This window comes from Herpailurus yagouaroundi, unplaced genomic scaffold (assembly GCF_014898765.1).
Source record: "Herpailurus yagouaroundi ecotype Mexico unplaced genomic scaffold, PumYag 159, whole genome shotgun sequence".
Classification (NCBI taxonomy): Eukaryota; Metazoa; Chordata; class Mammalia; order Carnivora; family Felidae; genus Herpailurus; species Herpailurus yagouaroundi.
In genome coordinates this window covers 75410945-75430535 of record NW_024412400.1, presented here as the reverse complement: position 1 = coordinate 75430535, position 19591 = coordinate 75410945, and the positions used below count along the sequence as shown (strand labels likewise).

Here is a 19591-nt window from a genome sequence, read left to right as displayed (position 1 = left end):
CACAGCAGCAGGTTTGAACAGCAACAGCATTAATGTTGTGTACTACAGGCCTGTCTGACATTAAACAGAACAAGTTGATTATACAGACAAATGGTGTTCACACGGGAGTTTTAAAAGTTTGTGAAAATACACAAACTTTTGGAAAAAGTTTATTGGAAATCACAGATTTAAAAACTCACTAGTTATTTTTGCCATACAAGAGCAAAATTCAAATAATATAAATATTTAACATACTGGTATAAAATTAATAATATGGAAAAAAGATGCAAACCAACCAAGAGGTAAAAAGTTTTTAGCAATAACACTGTGTACAACCATCATCTACTCAAGTGACCATCCAGGCTGATAGTTTATTTTCCCTTTGTTGATGATTTTTGAGACAGCCTTGCATTAGAGCACCAGAAAGTTTTTTCCTTCTTTTTTAAAAGGCTGGAATCCTTTTATTTACAAATATTCTTTTCAGTACTTTAAGTCTAATGAAGGAAGCATCTAGCAATTTCCTTCTGATTAAAAAAGGAAGTGCCTTCATATTTCCTTTAAATTTAAATCTGTTCCATTCTATTCTAAGCAAAAGATGAACACAGTTGAGGAGAGCTCTTTTGCAAATAAATAATTGCTTCACAAAAGTATTCCTGTAAACAAGATCATTTCAATGGCCAGAGAGACACTTAGTTTTTAACCAATGGAAAATTTAAACGCTGACAAGTATAGATACACAGGGTATGTATGGCCCAGAGTCAAATGGTTATTAAAGAATCAACTAATAAAAATTAATTATAAAACACCTTTGTCAAAATGTGCTTTTGTTATCTACAGGTTTTAAAATTGGTCAGAAAATTTAAACCGTAATGATCTAAAAACACTGACCCTGCTCTGAAAATTACCTACAAACCTAGAATGGTCAACACTGTAGTTTTGACAGGAGTAAAAATTTTAAATTATCTGAGCAATCAATGTAAACAAGCCTCAATTTTCAAAATAGGAAAAAAAAATAACAAAAGGATTTCTGTAAACATTAAAAAGCTGTCTGCAAAACATTACAGTATATGTCATCATCCAGTTGTGTTTACCAAAAATTCTTTTAGCTTTGTCTTCTTTTGCATGTTTCAAACACCACCGAATGAAATGAGACATCTTAGTTTTCCTTAACAAGCACCTCTGCAGAGAGGGGTTTCATAATCAGTCCAACTGCTTTTGCTGGAGTCACCATTTGGGCCTTTGTACGATCCTTGTGACAATAGACACCATCTAGTTCTTTCTGTAGGGGGGGAGGCAGTCACATCCTGGCCACATTTTTATCCTGCTCTGTAAAATAAATGCAACTTACTCTTTTAGATCTCAGCCAGCTGTCTTTGAATATGAAGACCTTGCAGCTTCCCAAATATCTTAAACCTCATTCTGGTGACCTCTCTATCACTTTCATTCTGCTTTCACATTTGAAAAATTTCCAAGTTGACGATACCTCTGCTAGTTATTTTGATGAAATAATTGATTTTTTTAAGATAGGATAGCTTTGATCTGATGTTGAATACTCTCAATTTTAAAATCTGAACTTGGAACAAAGTCCTGTGGTTCATGAGACCTTCTTGGGGAAGGTTAGGCTAATCTTAGTCATCCTTACAATAATTTCCACACTAAGAATTTTATTTTATAAATTATAGAAAAGGGGAAAACAGGCTTTTAATGTGCTTTCTTTTTGAAGTCTTCTCCATTATTGTATTCCTCTGTGCAAACTACTTTCAAATAGCTACCTTAAAAACAGACTGATATTGAATATTTTAAAACCAGCTGAAAAATTCGTTAAATTAAAATTGGCTTATTTGAATTAGCAATGATTTCTCCCTAGAGAAGGACCCTGTGGGTAACAAGCTGCCCATGATTTGTGTCATTTCTAATAATCAAAAAATCCACATGAAGTACCAGTCAGGGCAGAGCAAATAACTTCTCAAATTTCACATTAAACTTTGAAAGAAAGATATAAGTATGTTTTAAATGACTCTACCACTATCTAGGTAAATTAGCTACACCGATGTGACAATAAGTGACTTGGCTGTTTTATAAAGAAATCGTGTACATTTTTCTAAATCTCCTCGAAGAACAGGAACTTTCTTTTACCAGGTTCAAGTACTTTCTCCTAAGGCGATCTTCTCCTGCCTCTGTCTCCCCCTAGTCAAGTGCTCTGTAATAAAAACTAACTTGTAAACCTGGTCCAACAATATATTCATTTCTCCGAAATGTGCTATACATTCACTTGGTATTTTCCGAAAGCAGTTATTCTAAAACCAAGGCACCTTAATAACTTTTCTACACCTCAAATATACACGCGGCATTAAGTGAGAACTTGACTTTCCCTTTAGTTTTGTCTTCATAAACCTTTTCTATATATAAATTCCTTGAAATGAATTTAGGCAATGAAGTAGATAAGTTCTACTGAATAGCTTCTAGAATCAAAGAAACATTCTGATAGACTGTTTTCAAAATATTTCTTTGTTGTTTTTTTTCATATTCATTTCACCTAAGGTATTGACAAATATCTAAAGGTTTTTCATCCAGGTTTGGCTCAGTGACAGTGAAAACACACAACATTCAAGTACTGTTAGACGAAGGCAGCCCTGCAAGGATACGTGTCCACATAGGTCAATTTGCAAAGGAGAACTATCTTAATTATCCTGCAATATATTTGACCAAAAAAACCTTTTGAAATCATTTTTACTTTAGGATCTGTAGCATGCTTCCAAAGGTCCTGAAGGTCTTGTACGTGTCCATGAGATGTCATCATTTTATCGTAGATGCAGGGATGATAAGGAGTTTTACCTTCCCCAGAGAAAAACACATGGTGTTGTGGTACAATCCCCATTTTATTGGCACAGATGCCCATGAACACATCGTCTATGTAAAGACTGGACTTAAGTGTCTGTGATGCCTCATGGACTTTGGCGGCTACATCACTGGAGATCACATAGGCGGCTCCAGCAGTATAGTCAGGGTAAGCCGGCCACTGGTACATTTCATAGGGGACATAGTACTTGCTGCGTTTGTCTCTAATGGGAGGAGCACCGCGGTGAACCCGACCAATCCAAAAGTCCTGAACACCAATTTTTTCTAAACTTTGAAGGTATTCAATAAGATTTGGCATATGAATAAATATGTCATCATCAGCAGTCATAAGGAATTTGGCATGTGGACAGAAGCTATTTGCCCAACTGAACTGCAGAAGTAACTTAAGAGTAAGGTTATAGAAAGAATCAGCAAAGTCTTGCTGAATTATGTCACTGTACATTTGATCTTCCCAAACCAGTTTTCTTTGCAGTTCTTCTCTTGTCAGTGGGTTAGAAGGTGTTCCTAAAGCAAACAAAGTTTTGATGTTGGCATTAAGTTGAGTCTGAACATACTTCTCATTGCCCCATGTTTTTCTAATTGCAGAACGTCGATCATAGTTTTCAGGGGCAGTCTTTACAAACAGTAAAAGGAGGATGTCTTGTGCTCGACACTTCTCCTTGTGGTTAATCAAGTACTGGTAGTGAGCAGCCCCGTCTGTGCTGTGTTTAAGAGACAGGCTGTCATTCACAAAGTCATAGCTATTTATGAGGTATCTGTAAGAGTAGGACTTCATATGGCTCACAATGTGATTATCAATTGGTCCCCAAAAAAACATGAGGCTTAGTATAAAACAAGTGGCAAATAACTGAACAAACTGCCATTTTTTTACTCTTCTGCCACTAACAAACATTCTGACGTCCACTCAGGTCTGTTTTTATTTAGGATTGGTTTTCAATGGGTGCTTGCTTCTTCGAAACCAGAGAACTTTATATCTTGTAGAACAGATGTCCATCTTAATACATGTTAGTCATTAAAAAAGTAGGAGCTTCTTGTTTCACAAAATACTTTCTTTCAATGCCATTTTTTCTGAGATTGCGAAAGAATGGAACACACTGTAGGATGAGGACACTGGTGTGTCAACATTTTTCCACACTGACATCCTTCATTAAGTTAGGTGATTGGCCTCACATCGCCATTCCATGTACTTCTTTTTGTGGAAGTGAAGTGGGACCTATCAGAGTCAGGAAGAGAAAAGATGACAAGTGAATGGGCTACAGCGTTACCAGAAAGAAAGAAACTACTTTTCATTCCTTAAAAACAAAATGTCACCTGCCTGATGTGGACAAAAGGTGAGGAGGCAGCTAGGCTTTAGCAGAGGCATGCAGATATTTATTTTGGCTGGGGGGAGTACAAGGAAAGGGAAAGAACCACTCTCTCTACTGTCCTCCCATTCAGAATACGGAGACCCTCTTCTCGACCTTAAAAAATAAAAAGGCCTCCCAAATGGCTATCATCCTCCTATATACTTAAAGTTCAAAATCCCAAATGGGTGTGTCCATTGATTTGCATATTGATTTGCAGTACCGTCTGGAGGAAAGTAGCTGCAGGCACACCTTGTTTTATTGTGCTTCATTTTATTGCACTTTGCAAATACTGCATTTTTTACAAGTTGAAGTTTTGTAGCAACCCTGTGTCGAGCAAGCGTTGTCATGTTCCCAACAGCATTTGCTCCTGTCATGTCTCTGTGTCCTATTTTGGTCATTCTTGTAATATTTCAAACTTTTTCATTACTATATTTGTAATGGTGATCTGTGATCAGTTGATTGTGACTCAGTGAAAGCTGAGATGATGGGTAGCATTTTTTAGCAAAAAAGTATTTTTTAATTAAGGTAGGTACATTTTTTAGACATAATGCTATTGCATACCTAATAAATTACAGTATAGTGTAAACATAATTTTTATATGCACTGGGAAACCAAAAAATTAATTTGACTTGCTTTATCATGGTATTTGTCTTATTGTGGTAGTCTAGAACCAAACCTGCAATCTCCAAGGCGTGCCTGTATATAGTTCAAGGCAAAATAGACGGATGATGAAAAGAAAGTTCATAATAGTTAAAATTCATTAAAGCCTGCCCCAGACAAGGCAGGACTAAGAGTAAGACTTTTTTAAATTTAATTATTATTTTATTTTTATTTTGAGAGAAAGAGAGAGCAAGGGGAGGGGCAAAGAGACAGAGAGAGAATCTCAAGCAGGCTTTATGCTGTCAGCACACAGCCCAACGTGGGGCTTGATCTCAAGATTGTGAGATCATGACCTGAGCTGAAATCAGGAGTTGGATGCTTAACTAGCTGAGCCACCCAGGCGCCCCAAGAGTAAGGTTTTTGTTTTTTTTTTAAATCAAGGTTCATAATCAAGGAGTCGAGATATGTGTTCAAAAGCATAGTCCAAACTCTCACTAATCAAATGACATTTGAGCCCCAAATCTATATCGTCATCTTTTTTCTGTTCTTTTTCATTTGGAAATGCCTCAAAGTTAGCATGTTCAAACCAGGAATGCCCTGTCTTTGTAGTCAGGCAATTTGAACACCAGGTCTGGCTCTTTTATTTTCCTGTATCATGTATCTAACCCAGAAGTCTGAAAAACTGGAATAACACCATTTAGCTCAGAGTCTTTATGCAAGTTAAATGGGAACATCCATAGATATATACATAGAGGGAGGTAGGCAGATAATTACCTGGCACACAGGGGTACTCACATGCCATTTCTGGCCCATTTTTCTGTCTTCTCCACTAAAATCTGCTGTTCCCATTTTCTCTTTCTCTGTCTGACTGCACTTCATGCATCTATGCCAGATATCTGAAAGTCGTACTTTTCCTCCATTCCATATTCAGTTCTTTAATCCTGTGAATTGCTTTTTCTGAATCTCTCTTCACCCCTTCATGTCATCATCATTTCTCACCCAGACTAGTGCAGCAGCCAAAATGATTCCTGACCCACGCAGCCTCTACCCTACAGAGTGACCTTTCTAAAACTCACATCTAACTTAACTCTTTTCCACTCTACTCTAGAGCATCAGGTCCACCATGACCAGCCAAACCAAAAGGTGACGGTACTGATACTGATATATCCTTTAGAGTAGTTAACCCCCTTCAGAAGCTCTCTACTAGTTGTCAGTACCAAAGTGCTGGCTGAAAGCTCAGCCATGCTTGCTATTTCATCCATGGCAGCCTTTTTACCAGCAGTCCTATGGCCCGGCAAGCCCTGCTCCCTTGCTAACAAGGTTCATAAGAAGTATACTAGTGCTCACTAATCTCTGCAGGCAACATTCTCTGGGAAACCTGAATTGAGGCCACACCCTCCTCCCACCAAAGATTTTTCTTATCTGTATTACCACAGCAATTCTTGCACCCATCTTCCTAGAATGACTTTTTATTTAACTGCTTCCTCCATTTAGACTGTGAATTCCAGGATGTAAGGCACGATGTCGTAGATACGCTAGCTTCAGGTCAGTGTCCGACACCTAGGAGGCATTCTCTGAATGTCAGTGCTAAGAACTGTGGTGAGGTGGAGCCACTTTCACTCAAACAGCTGGTCACTTGGGAAGAACTAAGGTCAGGAGGCCCAGTCAGTCACATGTCCTCCCTTTTCTACACAACTAGGAGATGGTACCGCCCTTCCTCAAGGACTCTATCCTCCATGCTTATCCAGAAGTAAGACATATCCTTTGCCTGAAGAAGTAGGCTCTCCCCTCAGGGGTGACATACCAGTCTCCTGAGCTTTCAACAGACTGACAGGGAAAAGACCACGCAAGCCCTGCTCAGTCCAGGCTGGCTGGGTAGCTGAGACCACATCACAAGCCCAAGGGAAAAGGCCCTGCTGTTGTGCCCAAAGGTCTCAATCTCAAGTCCCCTGCCCTTTAGCCCTGAAGTGAAACCAACTGCAGCACCGACAGCACCCTGCCCTGTTGGCCTAACCTTGCCAACTTTAGGCCTTTTGCATCCAGCTCTATTTCCTATCTCCCAAGGTTACTTCATTGAGGGGTGATAACAGCAAAGGCCAGGCATGCAAAAGTCCAAGGAAATGGGAGACCAGAGCCAACCCTCCCTGAGACTTTGTCCAGAGATAATCGTCTTATTCCCTAGGGCACAGGTTTTAAAACTTGGGTGCCACTCAAGAAGTCACAACCGGGGTGCCTGGGTGGCTCAGTCTGTTAAGCCTCCAACTTCAGCTCAGGTCATGATCTCTCTGTTTGTGGGTTCGAGCCCCGTGTCAGGCTCTGTGCTGACAGCTCAGAGCCTGGAGCCTGCTTTGGATTCTGTGCCTCCCTCTCTCTCTGCCCCTCCCCTACGTGTTCTCTCTCTCTCTCTCTCTCTCTCTCTCTCTCTCTCTCTCTCTCTCAGAAATAAATAAATGTTAAGAAGTCACAACCAAGGGGTGCCTGGGTGGCTCAGTTGGTGGAGTGTCTGACTTTGGCTCAGGTCATGATCTCGCAGTCTATGAGTTCAAGCCTCGCATTGGGCTCTGTGCTGACAGCTCGGAGCTGGGAGCCTGCTTCAGACTCTGCGTCTCCATCTCTCTCTGTGCTCCTCCCCTACTCATGTTCTGTCTGTCTGTCTCTCTCTCTCTCTCAAAAATAAATAAACATTAAAAAAAATAAAAAGAAAAAGAAGTCCAACCAATATTTAAGAAAGAAAAAGAAAAAGAAAGAACAAATTAGGAATGGCATAGTGTACTGAAAGTAGTGAGTATAAGTATCATTTTGTGAAACTTTTAAGTTTTATGTATATGTGCCTTCAGGTTGTAATGTAAAATGCATTTTTTGGTGTGTGCTTTACCATCAAAAGAGCAAGAAATACTACTCTAAGGGATAGATCAATATCAATATCAATATCAGTAATTTCCCTTCTTTGTTTAGCTGGTCATGGTGGACCAAATGCTCTAGAGTAGAGTGGAAGAGACCGTGGAAAACATCAGTTTCTGAGGGTAGCATCTGCCTAAACTTTGCAAAATCACTTTCATTGGTGGGACAGGGTACTTCCTCTTGGTTTCAACAGTGCTCACTTAGATAAGGGACCATCTATAAAGGCAGATGTCCCCTTCTGCCTCCTCCATGATACATATTAAAGGAACTGGAGGCTTAATGCAAAGCAACAGAGAAATCTTAAGGGCAGATTTTAAGACCACATACGTGTTTAAGAATTCTAAGTAAATTATCAATTGAAACTAATCTGCAGTTTCTATTCCAATAGACCCGGGAAAGGAAACAAAGAGGAGAGTAACCTTTGGAACCCCAGGCAAAACTAGCTTTCCATTTCTGAGCCCCTGTACTTGTAATATTTCAATGCCAGCTCGCTTTGTACCTATTCCCAGTTGTTTACAAGACTGAGCTTCTTGCTAGACAATCAGCCCACAGGCCTAACTCCTCCAGCACCCACATGCACACTTGACTCACAGAGGCCCTAGTATCTCTCCAATGAATGGGGCCTATTACTCATCTGGCTAGTCTATTCTGTTGCTAACATGCATTTTAGCAGCCAGCCCATAGCATGCATTTTATCCCCCTGCTCCCCACCCCCGCCACATAGGTATTTGCTTTATTTTCCTATATTTCTTCAACTGTTCCCAATTGACCTCAAGGAGTCAAAACAGTTTGTAAAAAATGACAAAGAACCTGTCACAGAGCCAACAATCCACAGTACTTACTTAGGTTCAGAACAGCCTATGAAATGCTAAAACAAAATTTCTCCAACCTCAGCAGCTTGAATTGTTTAGCCATCATTTATATCAGTCAAAACCAAACTCCATGGTAGTACTGATCTGATGAGGGGAAGATTAGGAGAGGTGAACTACTTTTTTACGGTACCCACTTCTCTTTTATAACAAAAGAGCACTCAAACTCCTCCAAATAGAACACAGTTAGTAGGCAGTCTCGCCCAACCAAAAGCAAAATGCACCTCCATGGTCTAAATCCATTAATTACAACCAAACAGTGTTGCCCCAGCTCTGGCTTTGCTGATGGATACCACACACATGCAATCGATGCTCACTCTTCTGGTTCACACGGTCTTTTTAAAGATTGTCTAAAGCACATCTTCTAGCTTCTGTATTCCAAGTGCAGGGGAGGAGACTGCAGAGAAACCCACAGGCCTGCCTGACCTGGAGAAAGAAAATGCTGGGCCTTACAGGAAACAAAAGATCCCGATAATGCATGTGAGCTCAGTAACCATCCACAGCAGAACGCTGTGCCTGCAGCTTCCTTTGTGTGCCCGTGTTCCAGCTCAGGCACCAGGCCACAGGCTGCAAACTCCAGGGCTACCCCCACGTGGGGCCAGGTTCATTGTGTAACCTTGGGCAACCCTCACTGCACTCTGATTTGGTGACTTCATCTGCAAACCGGGGGTGAATGTCCATGTATTGTTACCGAGGGGATATAAAAATTACAGATGGCTTCAGAGTCTGCTGTAAATAGGAAACAAGAAAGACCACGAGAGAGAACAGAACAAAGAACTGCTTAGAGGGAAATATAGACAATCCCTGACTTATAATTTTTTTTATTTTATTATAGTGTGAAAGCCATATGCATTCAGTAGAAATTGTACTTCACATGTTGAATTCTGATCTTTTCCCAGGCTAGTGATATGCCATAGGATACTCTTTCATGATGTGAGCAGCAGCAGTAAGCTGCAGCTCCCAGTCAGCTAGGCAATCATGAGGGCCAATAACCAATACACTTAGACAACAATTCTGTTTCTCACTTTCAATGCAGTATTCGATTAAGTGAGCTTCAACATTTCAGCATATAATACACTTTGTGTTAGATGATTTTGCCCAACTGATATAAATGTTCTGAGCACATTTAAGGTAGGCTAGGCGAAGATATGATGTTTCCTAGTTAGGTGTATTAAATGCATTTTTGACTTCCAGTATTTTCAATGTACAGTAGGCTTATTGGGATGTAACGCTTTCCTAAGTTGAGTAAGATTTGTATGCAAATCTTTGGAATATAACTTGGGGTTGCTTCTATTTGGATTGAAAAGAAGGAACAAATACCCTTAGTATTCTCTTTCCTGATAGAAGTAGTCAGAAGAGTAAAGAATAGAAGTAGAAATAGGAACATCAGAAGAGAAGGTTGCTGACCCTACCCCAAATGCTTTTCAGTCTGGGAGCTGTGCCCCACAGTTACTCAAGAATATTGCTTCACAAGACAGCTCTTTAAACTTTTCTGGAAAAAAAGCTACAGACTACAAATTACCCTAAATGACCCCTGATTTTTTTTTTTCTACTTTGGTCTTGCTGTTAACCCATTTCTTTGTTGAGTCTACTTTAGTGATCCTAAAATATTATGCAAAACCTGATATAAATTTTGAAGTTTTCATCAAGATGGCGGGGTCTGTACTTTAAGTTCGAGTCCAACAACCTCAGTGTTCAATGTTTCAAGAAATCCTACAAGTATGTGAGCATTTGCTATGGAATAGTTATGCCAAGCATGGTGGGAATCATGTATTAGTATTTTATGGCCTCCTATCAGAAAGCATCTACAATCTATTTGAGACAAGACTCAGTGCCCACATGAAAACCCAGTTCCCATGGACAACAATCAGCAGATCACAGCAAAGTGCAGACAGTGTGTCAGCGCTAATTTAGACAATACCAACTACAGGCAAAAAGGTGTGTCCCTAATAGTAGAGATCAGTGACAGCTGGATAGGAGGGCCTGAAGATGAACAGGATTTAGGTGGTTACAGGAAGAGAAGCAATCTGTTTCAGGCAAGAAAGGAAAAAAAATAACAATACGGCAAATACTTGAGACATAGACATGTGTTTGAAAGCAAAGAGATTGGGGCCAGCTTATGGAGAACCTTGAAAATGAGACAGAGGAGTCAGTGTGTGCCGGGGGCAGCAAGAAGTCACAGGAGTTTCTGTTTTTGTTGCTAATGGTAACTCCCTTGGCCATATGTATTAGGCTTTATGTGAAAGAGTTAATGCAGCAGTGGTATGCAGGGCAGAAGCAGGGACAGTGGAGATTGGACCCCGGCTCCATCAGGGCCTCGTACTGAAGCAGGATAAGGTGAGGAGAGCCTCGTCTGGGGTGATGGAGGTGGGGAGGGAAGTCAGGGGTCAGGAGACCCTTTGGAGAAAAACACACCCAGCAGTACCTGAGGAGTGGCCTAGGATGGGAGGAGTGAGGGTGGGGTGAATTCTAGTTTCCTGCATTACTGACAACTGAGGGGAAACTGGCTTCCTGACTTAGGGGTGAGGAGGGAGCATATGTGGGCTTGGGCTGGTGTTGAGCATGAGGTGCTGGGAGGCAGCAGGTATAGCAGTCCAATGGGGACCTGAGATTGCCGGGACTGCAGATCGGGGGAGCACTCTGAGTGCAAGGAAGATGGCTGTGGGAGAGCTGTGGGCCCCCACGGTGAGAGAGGAGCAGAGAGGCCTGGGGGAGAGCAAACTCAGGGGAAGGAGAGAGGGAGGAGGCACAGAGAAAGGAAGCATCTTATTTTACTGGATGCATGCATGGATGTATGCATGGGTTTTACTGGATGCATGTATGTATGCGTGCATGCATGTATTTATGTGGCCTCTCAATTTATGTGCACGGGTTTGAATTCAAGGACTAGGTAATACCTTTTGACAAATGAAAGAGAATACTGTACAAATTCTGTAAACTTCAGATAGTTATTTCTTCTAAAAAGGAACTATTTTAAAAGGCTGGTTCATTGCAAATTGAGATGATTAACAAATGAGTAGAGGGCGATCACCAGAAGGCAGGACAGACAAGGCCCGTGGTGGCGCTCTGAGCGGGAAGAGAGCCATGGGGCAAAGAGTGGGTGCCATGCTGGGAGCCAGGAGGGTAGAGATGGGGGTGGGTGGAGCAGAGGAGTCATCTTCCAGGAGGAGCAACAGGGAATCCGAGACCCAAAGGCTGAGGAATGTGAGCCAGAGAAAGCCAGGGGGTTCGAATTCAAAATGAATCCCTTTTTGCGTCTATATGTATGTTTCTTGACCACTGTTTCTGGCCATTGTTGTAATATATTATCAACATCTAATTTTAGAGGAACTATATTTCCAAATCTTACCTAGTAGACACGCAATACTCAGAAGTCTCAGGAGCCCTTATGTCATCAAGTATATACCATTTTGTTCACGTGACCGTTCACACACTCAAGGCAACTTCTCAGCGGGAGAGTCGTTTAAGGGGCTTCACCTACAACTGCATTTCCTCTGAAATTTCGAATTCCAGTCCACTCACTCTGTAGTCCACTCACTCTTTGACCACAGCCTCTTAATATTCACCTGGAATCCTCTGCCAACCCCTTGCCTGCTCCTTAAAACTCCACCCCACCCAGCAATCTCCTGACCTTCCTTCTCGCCCGCCTCCCTGTCTCAGATGCAGAATCACCTGGCACCTTTGCCCTCCTCTCTCTGTTCCTGTCCTTCCACCCCAACAACCCCAGACCTCGGGTCCCTCCTGTCTTCCCTACTTCCCCAACACCTGTGGCTGCCGGAGATGCGGACGGCGTTGCCACAATGGCAGTATCTAGCTGTGGGCAGAGGGCTTCATGCTGTGTGACCAGCCTCCACTTCTCCTGGACCTTCTCCCTCTCCTTTCCCCTCATCAGCCATGCTCAATCTTCCCCCTCTTCTGAGGCCTGTGAGCTTCACTCTTTGCTGATGGCTTCACCTCCTACCTCAAAAAAAGGAGAAGACATCACACGCATTGTCCCTTCTCATCCCCACGTGTGCCTCCTATTCACGGCTCCACAGGCTGGCCCACCTTCTCCAGGCCCTCCATAAAGCACACTGACTGCCAGGGAGACACAAGCAAGGCACTCATTTAGGGGCACAAAACGTAAAAGTCATAAAAGTATAACTATAAACTAATGCTTCTTCAGTAAGTCAGTTTAAAAAATGCCTCAATACTTTAAACCTTTTATCTTTAAAGTTGTATTACTTACAGTCCCATGTGAGACAGTTTTGGGGGCCTGTCCATGCATAACTCAAAGGAAAGACATATAACATTTTCTATCTGTCTTTATGTGGCATTTTGTTCTACATTCCAAGTATTTCTTTCCTGGCTTGTTTTGATCATCTAGTCCCTATTAAACAGAGCTAGTACCAATCCTCAAGAGCCAAACTGCCATATAAAAAAAAAAAAATCAGGCTTAACGCTGAATTTACTAGAAAGGCTATAATTTGATCTTCATACATTTTTCTTAGTTAAATTAGTTCTAGTCATTGGTGATGAATATCACAACTGGGTACTGTTTAGTACTAATTGCCTATTCTATTTGTTCAAAAAAGAAGGAAACAACCCAAAATTTGAATTTATAACTCAGATTTTAAGTATGAAAAATTAAATATTCCCCCACTTGGTATTTTGTTCTTTGACTCATATTTGAATGTTGCCAATACAAAGCTGGTAAAAAAGGAAGAATTCCACCCAATAGCTGCCTTTAGGTGTTTTTGTGACTGTGACTTTAGCTCTATTAAGCTCAAACCATGGGCAAAGACTAGAAGCCATTTGGAATCATTATCCCTTCACAAACAATACATTTATAGAGTTAGTTCTTGATTCAGTGTTAGCCAAAGACTTTAAATTCCAACTTAGCAAGGATGGATGTGGGATAGAGGGAAAAAGTGAGTTATACAACCCTACAGTGTGAATCCAGTAACAAGCTCCCCACCTATATAAACTAAATTATATGTTCCTTTATAAGTTAAACATGGGTGTAGGTTTCTGTTTCCTGATTATGGGAAAAATAAAGACAAGGAAATATCAAATGAACAAACAAGTAAAGACAGTCCCTAAATAAAAACAGGTCCTAAGGAAACTGGTGATGACGGGCTACAGAGTATTACTATATATTAGAGGAGTTATATGAAAAGTCAGTAAAAATTTCCAATAACAGAATTTGAAACAAACAAAAAAGCAGAAATACAAAGTAGGTCTCAGAGAGGTCAAACATTTTCTCTTCTAAGCTTGGCCTTCTGTATTCATTCCTGAGACATAGTCATTTATATTGACAGGGCTGCTTGCTCTTTTAAATACAATTCTTGTCAGTTTTGTTTTTGGCTAGTTAAGAACAAACTTCTCCTTTTGCCCACTCTGCTAACTTGGGAGAGTTTACTATGCTCCTGGCTTTGTTCTGACTGCTTTACATCTATAGAAATGCACAGCAGCCTATGAGGAATAAAGGATCTCCATGTGTTGCAGAAGCAACTAAGGCACCCAGACATAGGGTTAACCATGTAAACTCTGAAATTCCAGACCCCGTGGAAGCTCAGAAGCAGCTGATGGGTTCCAGGTCCCGTCCCTGAGCTCTGCACCTGCCTTCCTCCCTGGCCCTGGCCAGCTGCTTTTCTTGGAGCTCCTTCTGTATGGGAGAGCAGGGAAGCAAGTGGGGCAGGGCCAGGAGAATCTATCCAAGAAGGCAAAGAATCTGCTTCACTTAAGTTTGGAGTCATTCACATTTTACTACCACCTGCATTTTGTCAGAGCCTGTTCTCACTCTCTTTATAACCTATCCCTTACTTAACCTCCCATCTCAATTTTCCCTCCTTCCTTTTCTTGGTCCCAGTAGCAAGTAGAAAGTAGTAGTAGTAGTAGTAGAAAATAGATAAAAGTGACCTTGTGAATTTGTGCCCTTTGGGTACCTAAAGTCATTCCTCCACAAAGAAGATTGGGGGATTTAAGGTGGAGATTCAAAGTGGCAGAAGGGGGTTAAAAATACGTAAGAAGGACGGAAGGAGAGGAGAGTAAAAAGTCTAGGACTCAGAAAGGATGTTTCAAGCAAGTGTTTGATAAATAAGTATTGGATGAAATGAAAGGTACAGCTGAGGTAAAATTAGGATATGAAAAATAGTGATTTATAAATAGGGTGACAATATAACCCGGTATAAACCTGTTATGTAAGCTAGACATACAAGCTTCTTGTCCAATGGCAGTTCACATGTCCCACTCTAAACATTATATTTGGAAAGAGCATTTGATCAAGGGTTTACAGAGTACAAAAAATAACAGTGTAAAATGTAGGAGGTATATATAATATTTCTGTCTCAGTCTATCAACATTTTTTATAATAAGCTAACTATCATTTATTAAACACCTACCTATTCCAGCCATTATGCTGAGCAGCCCTGAAAGTAGGTAATGCCTACATTTAATTAACTCAGTGAATATTAGTTTACAACATACTGTGTAGTGTAGGCCACAGGCAGGATGCAGAGAAAGCTTCAGAGATATGTCCAGTGTAGACGGCCTAATGGAGTAAGCACATGTTCCGGTGCAGTCTGGAATCTGGACCTGCGCGAAGCACAAGGTGCAGGGGAGGGGGGACCAAGAGTTTTAGAACATGAACAAAAGTAGACTTATATTCTGCTGTTTCCATTTAGTGGTCACATGAGCTTGACTTCTCTCTAAACCATGTACCACACAGTCTTTTCCAAGGATCATTTGAGACCATTTGTTTGACAAAGTAAGGTCCAAATCAGGTGTTCAGTATGCGCTGATTTCCCTTCTCTAGAAGTTGTTCATGCATCTGTACCATGATGGTTTAGTTAGTAGATGACTCGTATTCTTCAGGGGTTATTTTCCTTTCAAAATCCGATAACAGTTTTTAAAAATGCTGACCTGGTTGCTAAGGGCCACTTAACACATCCCAAATACTATTGAGACTGAGAACAGAAGTATCATTACTAATTGGCTGAACATGCCTTTCCATTATCTTTGACAGGAAAGAACAATATGGTTCCCACAAGCACTTAAAACATTTCCACGAAGATGACACAGCCAAAAGATTATAAGACCCTGTAAATTATGGAGAAGGAAACCTGAGCTGAGTCAACTTTTTAACTTACTTTGCCTAGAGCACTATCAAAAAGTTGTAGAAAAAGTTGTAGGAAAAGGAATAAAGAGATAAAATGTGAAATCTTACATGGATCTTAACTTGTGTAATAGTATTTTGAACTTGGACTTTTGGTAGCTTAGTGTCTGCAGACATAGTAAAACAGTCCTTTCTGTAGAAAACTGGCTTCTAGGGTTAAAGCTGTCACTATAGAATATAAATCTTAAAAATAAGTTACAGATGAAAGCCAGCCTTTCAATTTCCAACATTAAAATGTAAAAAAAAAAATCACTTTGGTTATTCAGAAGTTTACATTTCACCTGATCAAGTTTCTTATCTTTCAGTATGAAGATTCTTATACCTCCTACCTATATGCATACTGTAAGGAAAATATTCTGGATTTGCACTGTTCTGGCTAAATCTTTGCTGGCAAGGATTCTATGTCAAATGGAAAAGCTCTTGTAATAATTTGCTGTGCCTAAATTTCTGGAACCTAGACACAATATATGCAGCTTTTCACAAGATTATTCTAACAATGGAATAAAATAATGGCTATGGAAATATTCCAAAAAAGGTAGCTGCTACAAAATGCAAAGCTTAGATCAATTCAATTAAGTATAAACAAAATTCCAAAAAGATAGGATACATTTTGTTACTTTGAGAAGAGACCATTTCCTTCTGAATTTCTCCCAGTTTCTTCCTACCGCATCCTATGTTCTATTAAGTAGATTATAGAGCAGTAGGTCCTCAGAAAGAACTCTACATTTACAATTTGAAAGTCACCAAGTGCAATGATTCTCGCCAAGTGACCCATTTTAAAAGATGACCCATTTCAAAACCCAGGAGTTCGTATTCAAGCTGTTCTATATTTAAGAATTAGAAAGTTATTTCACTTTCCTACAATCTCCTTATTTGAATCAGTCTTTTATAAAAGGGGAATTTGATCTCCATTTGAATGAAGTATAATATGACACTTTTGCTTGCTACAGCCTGCACTTGGTTTTGAAAATTATTCCCTACCTTTTGAGGTTTTGGGGGTTTTTTTTGTTTGTTTGTTTTGTTTGTGGGCAAGGCATTTATGTGTAATATCATTTATGCCTCCTAATCATCCATTTCTCATTCCTTAGAAACAGCTTCTCTGAGCGTTAGCTTGAACTTTCCCTGTCATAATACTCATTCCCATCAGAAGGTGAGGACGGATGTGAGTTAAAGGGAGTCAGCCTCAGCCTTAGCCTCCCAGTGCTCAATAAATACTCCTGCTGGAGGGTGCCCATGGGAGCTGGGGAAGGAAGAGAGAGAAGGAGCAAGAGAGAGAAGGGTCATTTTAAGTATATAATGTAAGTATTTCAGGTATTGAATTTATCTTGCTTTAAAATAATAAAGAGTTGACCAAATAAAGCAGTCCCCCTCCCCCATAACAGGATATAAAATCCACCATAAGTTTCTTTGGAGAAAGTTGAAACCTCAGCTGCCAATCACCGGTCTCCCTTTCGAAATTTCAGGAAGGGATCTGTTCAGTGCTACCCCTGCACACCTCTACCTTTGAGCATCCTTTTCTGGGTCAGTTTCAGTTTCTCACATCCCTCTCCCTTCCCCCATAGGGACCAGGCAAAGTTCCCAAAATAAAGGCACAGAGGAACAAATCCAATTCTAATAGATGTACTTTCTTTAGAGAATTACCCCAGATATGAGCTACAAGCCACCACCAGCCACTGTGCGGTTACAACATCAGTGTCTCTTTAACATGACCCATAACCTATGATAACCAACACTGGATAAGAAAAAATATGGGCTGTGTAGTTAGAATCGGATGAAAAGTTGCTACTTTGACCTTTAACGAATCTGAGTAAGCAACCGGCTGTCACTTCGGGTTACAAAATAAAATTCGGCAGTCAAAAAAGAGTGGCAAAGACCTACCGGTAGCAAGAGAGGTCTTCTTTCCCAGTTTCCCCTGCCTGCCCACTTCCTTGTCTTCCTCGTCTTCCTGCCCAGTAACTCGCTGAAAGTTTCCCCACTCTGGCGGTTTCCTAATTCCCAATCAGATGCAGGCTTTCTACCCGAATTCACCCCTGCAGCCTAGGGGTGGTAGCACGGTTGGGGAACCCCAGCCGGAATCCGGGGACCGCAGGGCGCGGCGTTCGCCTGCCGGCTCCCGCGCCCCGACCCGCCTCGGTATTCCCGAGGCGCGGCGACCGTCTCGCCGGAGCTCCCTGGGGAGGAGGAACGCGCCGGGCCCCGGGAAACTTAACCCCAACTGGAGCTCCGGGGCCCCCAACCTACCTGCCGCACCCGGGCGGCCCTTGGCCGGGAGTGTCGGCTGCCGGGCGCCCGCGCCCACCAGCCAGAGCGAACAAAGGCGCTCCGGAGAGGGAACGCGCCCTCCCCTTCCCCACCGCGCTGGCGGGCGGCGGGCAACCCTGCCCCGTGGCGGTTAGGGCCTCCGGAGGCTGGGCCGCGCGCGGTCCGGGCCAGAGCAGCGGGCCGAGGCCCGGCTGTCTGCTCCCGCCGTGCGCCCCAGCCCCAGAGCGCATTCCAACCTGAAGTCCTGGGGCCACCCGTGCGAACCGGCGGTGCCTTCCCCTCCTCGCGGCTCTCTTCCCCTCTCGGCCCTTCAAAGACTTCTCGTGGTCCAGAGAGAGCAAGAGGAGAGTCCGAGTCTCCTTTCCCGTAGCCCGAGAGCTGCTCCGGTGAGGAGGCACGGCGCGGTGGGGCCGCAGTGCCGGGCAGGGGCGGGGCGGAGCGGAGGCTGGGCGGCCCGGAACCCTCTCTGCGGACCGCGGGAGTCCGTCTCCCGTCCCCGGCACAAAGAACCAACCATCCGGGGAGCTGAGATTTATCCCCGCCAAGCGTGCTAGAACTTCCCCCATTCAGTGATCCGGAAGGGAAGACAACATTTCCACCCACAAGGGCCCTCGGCCCTCGTTAGGATGCGGTGGGCTGCAGAGCACTTTTTTAAATCGCACATATTAATTCCATATGAAACAACTGGTCTCAATACACTTTTCACTAGGAAGTAGAATTCGGTAAACTCATGATCCGTTCGTGCAGCACACGCAACTGTTCTACAACTACGGTGGGTAAGTTTTGACTGAGTTCTCTGTTCATCTTTTTTTCCTTGCTCGAACAAGAGTTCTAAGGGAGGCTAGTCTTTTAAAAGATCTCGTCATGCCACTTATGCCTTGAACTTCTGGGGCCTAAGTCACAAAGGAAGAAAACTCCAATTTACATCAAACTAAAGCTTCACTACAGCAGTTCACCCCGCCCCCGTCCCGTGATTTTACTTACCTTCAAGCCCAACTCAAATTCAAAGAGAGCTTAAAACAAAACTCACCAAGTCCAAGCACAGCTCCTTAACCCCCCAAATCAGAGGTCGGCTCTCTTGCTGGCATCGGAGCCAAAGTCGGCGGTCTCAAGAACAAAACTTGCCCGCTTTAAACATCGGGCGAGGACTAGGCAGGCAGCGCGCTGGACTCCGCTACCTTCCCCGGAGGGCGCGGGCTGGAGCCGGCAGACCGGGGAGGACCCAATCAGGGGCTCCCGGCGGAGGGCGGGGGCGCGGCAGCCCGGAGCCTCCCCCGAGGCGCTGCCCAAGCGCGTCTCCAGCACCTTTTGGTGTCACTGCCAAAGCCGAGCCTGGCCTGCGCCTCTCCCACCAACACAGCATGTTGGTGAAGGTGATGGGTGCCGCCCAAATCTGTTCTTGTTGGTGCGCAACTCCAGGAAGTGCCCACCCCATTACCTCCTCAGTCAATCGAGATCATTTACTCAGATGATGGACTGTGAATCACAATCCTCAGGAATGGCCCATTTGAGTAGTTTCCCCCTTTCAAAATACTCCATGCATGTAACTGGACAAAATCAGGAGAATACAAATTTCTCAACATTTTATTTTTTATTTTTTATTTTTTATTTTTGGGACA

The 19591-nt window shown here is 42.5% G+C and overlaps 2 protein-coding genes across 6 annotated transcripts in view; one reads left to right on the top strand and one right to left on the bottom strand.

The window, feature by feature from the left end:
* The window catches only part of MCF2L2 (MCF.2 cell line derived transforming sequence-like 2), a 271514-nt gene that overhangs the window by 174253 nt on the left and 77670 nt on the right, over positions 1-19591 (top strand). The gene's annotated exons all lie outside the window — the stretch shown is intronic.
* Positions 97-19228, bottom strand: B3GNT5 (UDP-GlcNAc:betaGal beta-1,3-N-acetylglucosaminyltransferase 5). 5 transcript variants are annotated; one of them, XM_040480880.1, is made up of 4 exons: positions 19003-19228; positions 15023-15130; positions 12516-12631; positions 97-4051 (listed from the first exon to the last, which is right to left on the bottom strand). In XM_040480880.1, the coding sequence occupies exon 4, from the start codon at positions 3728-3730 to the stop codon at positions 2597-2599; it is 1134 nt and encodes a 377-aa protein (XP_040336814.1). In that variant the 5' UTR covers positions 3731-4051; positions 12516-12631; positions 15023-15130; positions 19003-19228; the 3' UTR covers positions 97-2596. The 5 variants fall into 5 exon arrangements, with proteins under 5 accessions (XP_040336814.1, XP_040336812.1, XP_040336815.1 ...); XM_040480878.1 differs by lacking the exon at positions 19003-19228 and adding an exon at positions 18209-18930; XM_040480881.1 differs by lacking the exon at positions 19003-19228 and adding an exon at positions 17952-18016.